General features: G+C 45.8%; 4 protein-coding genes across 4 annotated transcripts in view; all 4 read right to left on the bottom strand.

Moving 5' to 3' along the window:
• The window catches only part of LOC114643210 (macrophage mannose receptor 1-like), a 229,625-nt gene that overhangs the window by 73,903 nt on the left and 141,202 nt on the right, over nucleotides 1–14,520 (bottom strand). The window lies entirely within an intron of this gene.
• Nucleotides 2,910–5,525, bottom strand: LOC127529436 (uncharacterized). The gene is made up of 6 exons (XM_051932978.1): nucleotides 5,174–5,525; nucleotides 4,854–5,063; nucleotides 4,448–4,761; nucleotides 4,100–4,356; nucleotides 3,692–3,940; nucleotides 2,910–3,608 (listed from the first exon to the last, which is right to left on the bottom strand). The coding sequence occupies exons 1-6, from the start codon at nucleotides 5,418–5,420 to the stop codon at nucleotides 2,957–2,959; spliced, it is 1,929 nt and encodes a 642-aa protein (XP_051788938.1). The 5' UTR covers nucleotides 5,421–5,525; the 3' UTR covers nucleotides 2,910–2,956.
• Nucleotides 5,489–6,755, bottom strand: LOC127529451 (uncharacterized). Its single transcript, XM_051933070.1, has 3 exons — nucleotides 6,488–6,755; nucleotides 6,066–6,393; nucleotides 5,489–5,953 (listed from the first exon to the last, which is right to left on the bottom strand). Exons 1-3 carry the CDS (start codon nucleotides 6,724–6,726, stop codon nucleotides 5,489–5,491), a joined length of 1,032 nt encoding a protein of 343 aa, XP_051789030.1. The 5' UTR covers nucleotides 6,727–6,755.
• Nucleotides 6,826–8,487, bottom strand: LOC127529460 (uncharacterized). The gene is made up of 3 exons (XM_051933146.1): nucleotides 7,593–8,487; nucleotides 7,055–7,485; nucleotides 6,826–6,933 (listed from the first exon to the last, which is right to left on the bottom strand). Exons 1-2 carry the CDS (start codon nucleotides 7,994–7,996, stop codon nucleotides 7,254–7,256), a joined length of 636 nt encoding a protein of 211 aa, XP_051789106.1. The 5' UTR covers nucleotides 7,997–8,487; the 3' UTR covers nucleotides 6,826–6,933; nucleotides 7,055–7,253.

Raw genomic sequence — 14,520 nt, 5'->3', positions numbered from 1 at the left:
CTTCATTGAGTCCTAGAAATTTGATTCTGTTCATCTGGACAAAGTTTTTAAGTGGGAGAAATATTTCGAGACTTATCCAAGTCTCTTCCTCAGTCTTAATTGACTGCAGGTTTCCCAACCTTATAAACAGTACCTTTGCTTAATCACAGAGACTAGCACCATTGACAAAGGGCCAGTTGATCAGTGATATGCAAATTGTCCACTGATTAGTAGACGTGTGAACCATTCATAGAGGGTTGAGGAATGGCTGCAATCACAGCATTGTAAGATGGCGACAGATGTACCCTTAGGCCCCCTCCTCTGTTCAGAGATGGTCGTTCCTTTTTCACGTAAATGGCCTCCTTGATTCCTCTCTCAAACCAGCGCTCCTCCCTGTCCAGGATGTGCACCTCTTCATCTTTAAAGGAGTGACCACTATCCTGTAGATGTAAATAGACTGCGGAGTCCTGGCCTGACGAGGAAGCTCTTCTGTGTTGTGACATGCGCTTAGCCAGTGGCTGCTTGGTTTCCCCGATGTACAATTCACGGCACTCCTCCTGGCACTTAACTGCGTAAACTATGTTACTCTGTTTGTGCCGTGGGACCCGATCCTTGGGATGGACCAATCTTTGGCGTAGCGTGTTTTGGGGTTTGAAAGCCACTGAGACCTGGTGTTTCGAGAAAATGCGCCTCAGCTGTTCCGATACTCCTGACACATACGGGATCACTAAGGGTTTTCGCTTAGGCAGTGGATGTCCTTCCTCTCTCATGAATCGCTTGGAGCGTTCTTTAGGTGTCCTCCCTGCTTTGACAAAGGACCAGCTGGGATATCCACATTTACTCAGGGCCTTTTTGACGTGGTGTTCTTCTGCTTCCCTGGCCTCTGAGTCTGTGGGAATGGTGTTAGCTCTGTGTTGTAGAGTCCTAATGACACCTAGTTTGTGCTCTAGTGGATGGTGAGAGTCAAACCTTAGATACTGGTCCGTATGTGTGGGTTTACGGTACACATCCACTATCAAATGTCCCCCGTTGAGGATGGAAATTTCACAGTCTAAGAAGGCTAGCTTGTTATTTCACTTGATGTGTTTGTCCACCCCGTTGATGTGGTCTGTGAACTGTGGTACCTCCTGAGATCTGATTTTCAACCAGGTGTCATCCACATATCTGAACCAATGGCTCGGTGGTGTTCCAGGATAGGATGATAGAGCCCTCTTTTCCACTTCTTCCATATATAGATTGGCTACTATAGGTGAAACAGGGGAACCCATGGCACACCCGTGCTTCTGCCTGTAGTACTGGCTTTTGTATATGAAATATGTTGATTGAAGACACAGTTCCAAAAGCAGGCACGCTTGGTCTGCGTTGAGAGAGGTTCTTTTACTGAGCGTGGGGTCATTCTGTAATCTCTTACGTACTACCTCCACTGCTTCAGTCACTGGGACACAAGTGAATAGAGATGTAACATCAAATGAGACCAAGGTTTCTTCTGCCTCCATAATGACCTCTCTCACTTTCTCCACGAAATCCAATGTGTTCTGAATGTGGTGTTTTGAGCTGCCTACCACCGGGTTAAGAACAGCGGCCAGGAACTTGGAGATGTTATACGTGACTGAATTGATCATGCAGACAATGGGTCTTAAAGGAGCACCCTGTTTGTGTATTTTTGGTAGACCATACAGACTTGGTGTAGATTCCCCTGGGTATAATCTGTGGTATGTGGTCCGGTCAATAGCATTGTCCTGAACTAGCTGCTTAAGACAATCTATCACCTTTTTCTTGTAACCATTACCTGGATCTCGCTTTAAGGGCTCATAAGTATTTTTGTCACATTTTGTCTTACAATGCTGTGATTGCAGCCATTCCTCAACCCTCTATGAATGGTTCACACGTCTACTAATCAGTGGACAATTTGCATATCACTGATCAACTGGCCCTTTGTCAATGGTGCTAGTCTCTGTGATTAAGCAAAGGTACTGTTTATAAGGTTGGGGAAACCTGCAGTCAATTGAGACTGAGGAAGAGACTTGGATAAGTCTCGAAATATTTCTCCCACTTAAAAACTTTGTCCAGATGAACAGAATCAAATTTCTAGGATTTCCTTACCTGGATTATTGAGCATGCATCGAGACATCTTCATTGAGTCTTAGTGCAGCGTTTCTCAACCTTTAAGTATTTGCGACCCGAGTTTTCATAACAGTTTTAATCGTGCCCCCCTAACGTTTTTTTTTTTAAAGGAGCCCACTAATACCAATTTGTTCTTTTTTAATTAATGATATATCATAGATGCATATTTTATTATATGTACTTAACTTTTATCGACATTTATCTAACTCTATATTTATTTATCTAGCATCAGATTGTAGTTTAAGTTAATTTGTTTTGGTTTCAATAGATCTATTTTTAATATCTTTGCGCCCGCCTAGGGTGGCCCGCACCACAGTTTGAGAACCACTGTCTTAGTGTATAAAAACTCCAATACAGATTAAAGAAAGGAAATGAGAACACAACCAGAGAACACCAGCAGTCACCTTGCGCAAAAAATGCCAGCCGATCTGCGAGGCTGAGCCGGGTCCGTAAAAGGTGAAAGGGGCGGGCGCATGGTGCATAGCCGATTAGCCACGCGGTCGCGGGAAGGTAAACAGAGAGCCCTTAAAGCGGCGGCGGGCGGGACAGAAGCAGGCAGGCAGACACAACGATTCAATCAACAAGGTTTATACAATGAATATACATATAATAAATAGAAATCAATCAACAATCCAAGAAAAAAAATAACCAGTAGATGAAGCCCAAAATTAAAAAAGATTGTCAAAAAAATATAAAAAAAGTAAAAACAGCTTGAAAAAAAATATATAAAGTGCCAGTCATTTGCAAAAAAAAATAAAAAAAAGTAAAAACAGCTTGAAAAAAAGGAGACAATATATAAAGTGCCAGTCATTTGCAAAAAAAAATAAAAAAAAGTAAAAACAGCTTGAAAAATTTATAAAAATAAGAAAAAAAAAAAAAAAAGCAATGTATGGGCCCATCTACTGATTAACAAAAATTGTTTAGTGGCCATCCCCCCCGGCACGATTTTGCTTCGCTCTCCTCTTTTCCTCCAGCCACTCCTGGACACTTCTGCCGGCTGAGGTGGAACAAAAGGTTTCCCTCCCAAAGCGGCTGTGGCCGAACTCTTTTGTTTTAGGATGGCCACAGCGCTGGCAAACAAAGGCCTCCGCTTTTTTTCTTTGTTTGGGAGGGATACCTTGCTGTTGCGCCAGCTCCTCCGCCTCCTGTTTTTTCTTCCGCCGCCAGGCAGTGGTGCGGGGTACTGAAGGTTGTGCCGGTGGAGGCGGAGAAGCGGCAGTGTCAGCCGGCGGGAGGAGTGGCTGGGTGGCGGGTGCTTCTTGTGGCACGGGGGGTGGCCAACAATTGGCGGTGCCACATCCACGGGGCCCCGAGTTCGCTGCGTCGCCTGACCGGACAGGTCAGGCAGGTCCGAGTATTCATGACATGGTGCAGCGGACTGCTCGGGGCCCGTGGGCCGTGGCCGTACGGCAGGGGTGGGCTCCGAAGCAAGGGCCGAGCTGGATGGCAATGGCACGGCCATCTCCAGAGCCCGCCGTACCAGCTCCCTGGTGCGAGTGAGGTGCCTACAGGGACAGAAAGCAAAGTAAGTCAGGGTGGGAGGGAGGAGAGGGGCATGGTGGATCCCACTTGTCCAGTGTGTACTTACCATTGTGCCAGGGTGCGCTGATTGAGGGGGAATAACTGGATACGTGTCTGGGCCATGAGTACCGGGTTTGTAAGGATGTTCTCTTGGATGCAGATATAATCCCGCATCACAGCTGCCCAGCGGTTCACCCTCACGCCGCAGATGGTGGTTCCTTCGGGGTGAATCCTGGACAGCTCTATACAAACGGCCTCCACAAGGCGGCTGATGTTTGGCATCTGTGCGGCTTGGCCACCTTGGCCGACCATACACCTACAAAATTCGGGGGGTGGGTTTTTGAGAGAGAGAGAGAGAGAGAGAGAGAGAGAGAGAGAGAGAGAGAGAGAGAGAGAGAGTCAGTCAGTCAGTCAGTCCTGCCATTGATATCCAATCAAAAGGAAAGAGGCAACGCCAAAGAGGTTGAGCACCTACCGTCGCAAGCTCTCCACTCCCGGTGTGACACTGGTCTGCGAGTGCTTGCGTCGGAACCTCCCCTTCACCAGTCTTTCCTGGTGGCGTGGCGGGAAGCGAACCGGGGCCTTGTCGCCCTCCGGCAATCGTTCCCAGAGAGCGACAATCTCCGCCACTTGCTGCTGAGTCACATAAGCACGGTGACGCAGCGTCATGAGACTAGAGGCCAGGTTGACCACGTGCTCATAACCCGGGCCAGTGTCAGCTCCAAGGCTACTCTGTTGGAGAAAGAGAGCGAAAGTGAGAAAGGGGAGTGAGTACTCATTGGATATTCCACAGGTATATCACGACTCGTTGGGAGAGACTTACTGGCTCGTGGGACACCCTTTGAATGGCCTCGTCTCCAGGGGAGGTCTCCTGGTCGGCTGGCCCAGACTGTGAGGCGCCGATGGCAGGTTGCGACTGGGACTTGTCAGACAACGGTTGTCGGGCGAAGTCCTCCTCAAGGCCGAAGAGGGTGTTTTCGAGATGTTCTTCTACCGACCCCTCGTTCTCTTGGAAGCCCTCGTCGACACTGTCGTCGTCTGTATCAGTCCCATCCGGAGCGTCGGGATCCCTGCCCATCACTTCCTCCAGCACTCGACTGGTCTGCGAAAAAAGGTACTGGACGCCGATGAGCTCACCTGTGAAAAAGAGGGAACTGTTTTAAAATGAAAGGGGGGGTAGAGAGAAAGAGAGACAGACAGACAGACAGACGGCTCGACGCCCGCCTCACCAGTGTACTTCGCAGGCCGGGTGTGATCGTCAACTAGCTTCGTGCGATATAAAATTTCACTCAGCTCATTGACGGTGTGCTGGAGTTGGCCACTGTAGCAGACCATATCACGGTCTGCTGCCTCCACTGCTTGTGCCGCATGGTCCTCGTTCCACCGCGCCAGGCCTTCCAGCAGATAGGCCTGAAAGTGGGCCGCGCTGGCTGAAGTGCCTGAAAGACACGGTGAGTGAGTGAGAGAGAGAGTGAAAGATAAAAATGCAATGCCACCCACTCCCTCGCACAACACAGGTCACAAAGAACAGGTTTCTGGGCACCCTTACCAGGTATGAAGCGGTCCAGATGCAGGTGGAACGACTCCAACGAAGTTGAACCTCGCGCACACCTGAACACCGGCAGCGTGATCCCCCCTTTGACCAGCTGCCCGGTCTGCATGTACAGGTGCACGCCGGGTGGGTCCTGGATGCAGTGGAGGTGGCGCCTCTGTGTTTTCCAGATGTCCTGGATCTTAGCGCGGTCCAAAAGCGGGATACCCATGGTGTCAGTGGCGTCCCCGAAGGCCTCCAACATCTCGTCAATGAGCCGGCCAGTCTCCTCCGCCCCACGCGTGCGGCGGCGGCAGTGGCGGGCCAGCTCCTTTAACGGGATGTTTCCCTGCCTGGAGCCTCGGGACCCTTCCCCGCCTCACCAGCCTTGGCCTGTCGCAGCCGGGCGACGTCTCCCTCGTCCCACTCAAAAATGCAGAACGAGAGACGCGCCATGAAGAGGCTGTATAGTGGGTGGCTCTCCGTGGTAACACCCGCCGCGAAGCGTCGCATCAGGTGCCACACGTCGAGCCGCACCACTAGCTGATCCCACTGATGGAATAAGAGGGTCACCTTGGATGGTCCCCCGTGGGAACAGCAGTCTCGGTCCACATAGAGGACCAGAGGCGGGGACACACCGGCATCACGGTATCGCCGCATCAGCCCGGTGGCCATGGGGTACAGGCCAGCACCCTCGGCTGCAGTGAGGACGCTGATTAAGACCTGGCCGTACTCATTCCCCACGTTGGTCACCCAGGCTGCCGTTCCTGCCGCGGCACCAGCAAGTTTCTTGGTCACCTGAACGATGAAAGGGAGAGTGACGGTAAGCTGGAAGGAAGGAAGGAAGGAAGGAAGGAAGGAAGGAAGGAAGGAAGGAAGGAAGGAAGGAAGGGATGGCGATATTGCTCACCTTCTTGGTTGAGTCCATCTTCAAGAATGAGCCAAAGATGGAGGTGATCCGGGCCTTGGTCTCTTCTATCCTCGAAGCCACCTCCCTGGCATAGATGGACAGCAACCACTTTACACCGGGCACCGGGGTCATCCGTGGTGGTCGAGGCGTAGTCGTAGATGGCTCGGCACCCGATGTGATGAACTTGGTGGCCGCGAACATGAACTTTCTGGACCGCTCCAACCAGAACTTGACGTGCTCCTCGAGCAGATATTTGCGCAGCCGGGTGGCCCCGTTGCCCAGCGTGCGCTCACGCATCTGCCCGATGAGCTTTTTGTCGCAGGATAATCTGTGTTGAGACAGAACAGAGACGTTAGGACTGCCCGTGTGTGCCTGTCTACCTATGGAGAGTTGACCCAGCCATCGGAGACTCCTTGTCTGACCTGTAAGTCAGGATAGCTGGAAAGTCATCCCGATGGGTGCAGTGCAGCTGATCCAAGACATCCTGCGACCAGCCCGCCACCTTCTTCTTGCAGCGCCGGCACTCCAGGTACTCCGTGGCCATAAAGTACCATCCGTCTGACTCCAGGACCCTCCGGACGGTCCTGTAGAGTCCGGCTCCCGACAACCTGTGGCTGCACACCGTGCAGGACAGCTTGTAGCCCCACATGCGGTACGGCATCCACAGGAAGAACAGGCGCTGAAAAAAGGTGTCGGGCGATGTCGGGGGCTGGAGGTGCACGTTGCGGGGGCCGGGAGGATACCATCAAAGGCGAAGGTTGGACGTCAGAACAGGCTTTCCATCCTTGCCCCTGGTGAAAAGGGCCCGACTTACCCACACATGCTGTTCTTTGGGTAGGGAAGTCCTCCAGCCCTCGGGTAAAAGTAGCTGTGTGTGTGAGAGAGAAAGAGAGACGGCATGAGCAAGAGAAAAAGAAACAAAAAGAATCAGACAGGCCCTGTTCCTTTCCCGGCAATGCAATTCAAACAAACACATCCTTTTAACTCACCTCTCTCCTGGCTACAGACAGCATTTGCGAAGGCTGCTTTCCCGGATCAGCCGTCGGTTGGGAGCGCTGGGATGGCACGGGCCCTCCACTGGTTGCAGACTGGGAGGTAGATGCTGGGGAAGATTGTTTACAAATTCAAACAAATAACAGGTTAAACAGAAAAAGTGAAGGAGCCACCACCAGTTTCCATGGGTGGCGGTCACTTACCAGCCTCCAACTCCATGCTGGCCGACAGCAGCACGTCATCGGGAATCTCGACGACGGAGGCTGCTGCAGAGAGAGAGGCGGTGGGGGTAACAGTGGTGGTTTTGGGAAGGGAGGAGGTTGCTGCTGCTGCTGCCTTTGCCTCGTCTCTCCGCCGCACATACAGCTGGAGCGCATGCATCTTGGTCCCGACTTTGGTGGTCTGGCGCCGGAGCCATTTGATGTAACTGTGTTGCGGTACGAAAGTGGGAACGGTAACAAGTGAACAAATGGAAGCAGGGTCCCACTACCTTGCTGTGCCCTTCCCCTCAGACCCCACCCAAAAGTCTCTCACCTCTTAGCCTCCCGATCTTCCGCATCGTAAAGGGCCTCAAACGTCAGGTGTCCATGTTGGCCGAAGCTGACGAGCCTCTTGCCCTCGTCTAGGGTCCTGGCCGACCCGTCTCTCTCCCGTCGACGACGGATGGCCGTCTTCACATCGGGAAAGAGCCAGGCGTAGGACTCCAGGGCGTTCTTATTGCTCGCCAGCGGGCTATCAGACACCTGGCCATCTTCGCGCTCCCTCTGGTGGGTTGCCAACACCATGACGGCATAGCCGAGGTCATGGGTCAGCAACCATTTAAAAGTTTGACCCCGGTACTGTCCAAACTGGAGCTCGCTGACGCTGCGCACCAGCCTGGAGTCCCCGGGGTCACCGCCTGCTGCCCGCACCCGTCTCCTGGCCTGCTCCTTGACCATCTCGGCCGACTTGACCCTGTACGGCACGGTGGCGCTCAGGCCGTATGCCTTGGCGACCTGGATCGCCTCGGCGGAGGCCTTCAGGGTCAGTTCGCCGGAGGTCTCGCGGCGGAACTGTGGCACAGGATTCAAGCTGGATAAATCAGACAAACCAAGAGAAAGTTACAGTTCCATTCCAAAGTTTTACAACACCTCTGTTTTTCTTCAAATTTAACCAGCTGGAATGCAACGAGCGACCTGAAACAGATCCGCAGGAAACTGGCAGACATTCACATTTAAAGTGTAGGTTACCAAAAACTGAAATTAAAAGAAATTTCAGAATATTACAAATTGGCCTTCATGGAACAACTAATAGGTTACAACCTACATATAGTCTGCACCAAGCCACGTTGCCTCCAACAGAGATCAAATAAAGAGTAACTGAGCATGCAAAAAGAAAAAAGGAACAAGGGAACAACAGGATGATAAACCGCCACCTTTGAACAAAGTCTATAAGCGCCAAGCCCAATATTCCAAAAACTTTTTGAATGAATCTTTGTGTTATTTAACCTATGAATACTTACATGTCAACACCACAGGCGATGTTGGGTCTATTAAAATAATGCAATCAACCATTACGTCAATTAAAGAAAGAAACCTTTGTTTTAAGAGGAACACTGCTACTACAAACAAAGACTCACGTAAGAACACTAGTGGCAGCCATGGTAAGGGATACCAGAAAGTTAATTCTGAAAGAGTAAGGGAACATAGACACAAAATAAATAAAATGGTTGGTAATACTAGTGCTGGATTTTTTTTAAGGCCTTTAATAATATTACAACTACATTGTTACACTGCAATTTCCTATTGTTAGCATTATTATTATAATTATTCATTATTAAAAAACACAATTATAACGCAATTCTGTCCAGACTATTTACAGATATCTATATTACTGAAACCAGTTTGCTAAAATGAAAAAAAAAAAAAAAAAAGAATACTTTCATTAATATGTACAAAAGAAATAAATTCTCATTAGATTAAACTACATCTTTTTTATTTCACTTCACTATAATCCTTGTACAGTATAGCAGCAGCACTATTTTATAGTTATATTACTTATTACACTACTTGTCAAAGTATCACTATGTAGTCGCTAAAAAGAAAAAAAAGAACGCTTTCGTTAATATGCACATAAGAAAATAAAATTAAGTACATTAAAACTTCACGTTTTATTTCACTTCACTATAATTCTTGGGTACTAATAGTAGCAGCAATAGTACCATTTTAATAGTACCAGCTGGCCCACTTGAAGATAAAAGAAAGAACATGACATCGCCGCTTTTAGGCGGGGAGGCGGGTCTTTCGGAGCAAAAAAAAATAGAACAAATCTTGTTCAGCCAGTCAGAGTTCACAAAACTTTCAAAAGTAGAACACCTCGACCAATTAGAACACAGGCGTTTCCGCGTGAGCCAATCGCTGCACAGGGCTGCTTGTCAATCACCTGAGAAAATAGAACAAAAGAAGCACAAAATAGCACAGAATATGTTGGAGAAATGGTAAGAATGTCCACACAACAGTACATAATGACAGTGATCTGGCTAAGAAATGAAAATACGCAATAATTTATAATTTAAAACACAGCACATTTCAAACACAAAAGAGAAAGAAACCCACATATGCAATTGCCTTTGGCTGAGACAATCACCAAGTTCAGTTCTGCATGCAGTTCAGCTAGACAAGACTTAGTGTAAGTGGTTAATGAAAACCTCCCAGATAATCATTGCCTGTATTAGTGTTATCTATCACTTGTGTCTGCAGTTTGGGAAGTAGATTCATAATTCTAATTCTACAGTATATAATGTTTCTTAAACACGTGCCATATATACTGACGTATAAGTCGGGTCTTGAAACCCGAAAAATTGATCATAAAATCAGACCCAGACTTGTGCATCTGTTCAAAAATGCGACGCTTAAATTATTATTTTTTTGCCTCCTCCAATCTCACATCAGTTTCTTCAGGCGCATTGAAGTTTGTTGCAGCAGCGCAGTTAACAATTTATTTCGCTACTTCAACAACGTTTAATTTAAAACCAGCTTCATCTTTTCTTCTGAACGGATGCTCCATAAGGGATGCTCTTACGATAAAGGTGTATGAGGGTGTAAGATACAAAAAACATAAAATAGTTCAAATGTTGCTTCGGAATAGTTCTGGTATTACCATGTTGTCACATAGGCACAATACATAGAAAAAAAAAAGGCAGTGTGATCTGTGTTTACTCTCTCAGGCGGGCGTTAGCATATCATAATCTCTTGGACCAATAGCGTGAGTTTTCCACATTCGACATATACGACGACATTATAAAATACCAGAAATCATACGTTTAAATCAACTCCTGACTTATCTGCGGGAGAACTTATCCATGAGTATATACGGTAATTAACTCCATACTCTATTTCAAGAAACAGAACATAAGCTTTTTGTTTGATTTAAATGAAGAAGTTATTTGTTTATTAATGTTCTAAAGGATTTCAGAATTCGCCTTGAATGTGCATCACAAGATTTTTTTTTTAAATCATGCTACTCATAAATTAATATTTCAGCACATCATTTAGTCAGTGGTGAGTTTGAAGGTGGCTCCTGGGAATCGGTTTCCTGAGCAACTTTGAAGCAAGTACTTGTAGATATTTCCTTATTTAAAATTTGTCAATTGCAGAAACTGTAAGCCAGTTAATATGCACAAATCATTTTTCTAATCAGGTACTGAAACAGTTTACTCAGTTACTCCATGATGCCTGTGGGGTCCTTCAGAGGTATTTTCCCAACCTTCCTACGCATTATTCCATTATATTCATAATGACTGCCTAAGGATTTACATTGAGTGGTCTTATTTTCTTCTCCAGTACTGTAATGAATTGTGAGGCCAACAGCATATCATGTTCCTGTAGTCTCTTCTTTATAGTGAACTCCTCTGAGTGGGTACCTTTCATTTTCACTTCACCTCTTGAGTCATTTTTGTGAGCCTAATTACTGTATATGGCAGCTGGAACTCTAATACTGCCACACACAGTAAAGTGTGAATAATAAACTGATTTAAAGACTATGAATAAATTGTTGATATCCACATTAAACCTGTACCTTTTCTCCAGGGGTTGGTGTAATAATACTTGAGGAGTGGTCATATCCACACTGATGTGTTACCTACTAAGTATTCTAGAGAAAATGTCATGCTCAAAAATGTCACTTCCCTATACTTTTGGCACAGAATCACATGCACATTTTTTTGATTGGGTTAAGTGGCACTCATATACCACTCCTTTGACCATCACTTCTTTTTCCCATATTTCTTTTATTTACTCTGATATGTGTTTCTTTAGTTTGGTCATTTCAGCTGCAACCTTGTTAGCTCCTCATTATTTTTTCATAATCCAGATGGTACACTTCTTCTTATTCTGGAGACTCCAGCTTCTCATCTCTATTATTTCTATTTTCTTTTTCCTCTACCTCATCCACTCTTTCCTTTGTTACCTGTAGTTCATTCAGAAAGTCCTGGTACATCATTCTAGGGTAACTTTTTTACTTCCAATTAGATTCACACTTTTAATCCTTGCAGAAAACAAAATCTCCTTGAAATTCCTTCTTACTGTAATTTCCTTTGTATTTTTGTAAACCTTGTGGAACAGAACAGATAATTGCATCCTCCACTCCAATCTTTATCTGAGAGGCAAACTGCAGTGGGTCCAGGTGTTCTACAACAAGAGGAGTCATATAGTCCAGGACCAGTCTCTCAAAGATTTTCATGATGTGAGACGTAACTGCCACTGGTCTGTAATCATTAGGTAAAGAGGAACCTGCCTTCTTTCGAATAGAAACAATGCAGGATTTCTTCCACAGCAGCAGCATTTTCTGGAGCCTTAGGGACACATTGAACAGGTGACAGAGGACACCACAACATTGGACAGCACAGGCCTTAATTACTCGAGGACTGACTCCATCTGGTCCCGCAGCTTTTCCTGTCTGTAGCTTCCTCAGTTGTCTCCTTACTTGGCTTTCAGTTATTGACAGCAAATGATGATGGTCACAGATTCCATTTGAAGTGGTAGGAGTTGTTGATGTAGTAGGGATGGTGCAGTGGGACTGGTCATTGGAAGAAGGTGGTAGTAAGAGTGAAAATCGATTAGAATATTGATTTGTCCACATCCCCTCCTAGCATCTGAGTCCTGGATTGCCTGAGTCCAGTCTAAGGGTGCAGGTGCACAATGCTGCAGAGCTGTGCAGCCATGGAGTGATTGGTATGGAACAAGCTGATTGCTTGTTAACGGGCAGGCACAATCAGCTCAGCTGTTTCACATTGGCACTCCATGACTCATATTTAGGGCAGCAGAGCAATGGAAGTATAAATAGAGCCTGAGGGGAGATGAGTAAAAGGAGGATTAATCAAGCGACAAGGGTGTATGAGCAATGATCTGGTGTATGAGCCAGTGAGGAGGACAGGGTGCATGGAGCAGAAGAGTACAAAGGGATTCAAAAGTTATCCTGCACATGCCAAAGGATGGAGGTGGGATGACAAAGCTGGCTTTGGGAGTCCCAGTGGGTGAGGGTGAGGTGGCTGGGGTGTAGGCCAGTTTAAAGGTTATTTATTTATTTAATTTATTTAAACTTTCAGAAAGAACAGAACTGTTTTTTATCAAAGATTATTTACTTATTTATGAAAAATTGTACTGCACGGATGCACACTTTGCACCATTCTTCTTGTTATGTTTCTTCATTCACCTAGTCAATCTTGGTTCATGGCTATCGATGTCTGGGGTCAAGAGGAGACAATGCCAGCTGCAGGCAACCATGTCATCACAATCACTTCCGATGAGAAGTGCCACCAGTTTAAATGGCTTTACAAATGGAAATTGATTGATATACTTTTCAGGGTCTCTTTGCATATAATTAGTTCAAATGTGAATTCCATCATCATCACCATGCCTTTTTTAGTTTGCATTTTGTATTACCTGTATTGCCCACTTTTCCCACAGTGCAAATTAAATTTTATGGTTCACATAATTTAGTCATTCTTGATTTTACTTAGTTTCAAGGTTTTGTTGTTGTCACTAAGTAGAGTGACTGGGTAATGGTTATATGATGTTACGTAATCCACAGCTGGAGTATTAACACACAGGCCAGCAGTTAAGATCTAGATTATGTACAAATCACTCAGATGTGTAAGTGTTTGTCGCTACTGCTTTCTTTGTTCAGAATGTTAACATTTTTAAGCTATAAAAACAATTCAGTAGCACAGAAACTAAACTGGATTAGTCCTCACAGGTGGCGCAGTGGTAGTGCTGCTGCTTTGCAGTAAGGAGACTGTGGAAGATTGTGGGCTCGGTTCCTCCCTGTGTGGATAGCGCTTTGAGTACTGAGAAAAGCGCTATATGAATAATAGATAGATTCTTTTTGGTGACAGAGTCCCTGCCTTGATGACGTATATCAAAGTGTATAAAAGTACAGGTAAATGTTACATTGTAACACATATTAATATAGTGTATTACTCAGTGTGTTACTTTTCCTTCTTTTGTATGAAAAGCTGTACATTTCACTGGCCAGCATTTGTTATTAAATCTGAAACACATATTTAATCTTTAGGAAACGGACCAGAAAACACCACCAAATTTGATAATTTTATGTGTTTCATAAATACTGTAGCTCATCTGGATCTGGACTTGAGAGGGACATACTCCACAGGTGGCTGAGACCAGTCTGAGGGGATGGGAATACCTTGAGAAGCTGGCAATGAAAAGTAGCCTCCGAGCAGTAGAAGGGAGTGCAAACACGCACTTAGAGAGCACTTCAGTCACGTCTCAAAGCTACTAAAGGCCTTACACCTAGTGGTCCTGCGATAATTATTGGCTCCCTGTGCTCCTAAACTCACTAGATTAAATTTACCCCTTAGCACATAAGTATACATTTTTTCCTGAGTAACTTCAATTTTTTTCAATTGATTGACCAGAGCACTCACATGCACGATGTTACTCTGACAGCAGCAGGCAATGTCTTTGTTAAAAAACAAAATAGGCAATACTTCTGCAAAAAATGTAGTAGTGTGTGCTTGTTTTTGGGGTGGTGGGAATAATCTTCTGTGGTAATACAGTAGTGCACATCAGTTTTATTAAGCAATGCAGGTATTTTTACTTCAAGAAAACAAGTTTTGTGTTACATTATAATAATAATAATAATAATTCATTTTATTTATAAGGCACTTTACATTTGTAGTAAACTTCAAAGTGCTACATAAAAAATGTAAACAAAGACACAAGATAAAAACAAAGATAAAACAATAATTAAAGGCAATTTTGTTAATATGTTTTCCTAAACAGAAAAGTCTCTAACTGTTTTTTAAAACAGCCCACAATCTGCTGTGTTCTTTGGCCCTCTGGTAGGGCATTCCAGAGCCGTGGAGCAGCAACTGCAAAGGCTCGGTCACCCATTGTAAGAAGTTTGGTCACAGGGGGCGAAGGCGGTAGGTATTTGCAAGATGAAGGTTTCTGGCAGTGGA

The sequence above is a fragment of the Erpetoichthys calabaricus genome, chromosome 1 (genome assembly GCF_900747795.2).
Source record: "Erpetoichthys calabaricus chromosome 1, fErpCal1.3, whole genome shotgun sequence".
NCBI lineage: Eukaryota > Metazoa > Chordata > Cladistia > Polypteriformes > Polypteridae > Erpetoichthys > Erpetoichthys calabaricus.
This window is presented reverse-complemented; position numbering and strand designations above follow the sequence as displayed.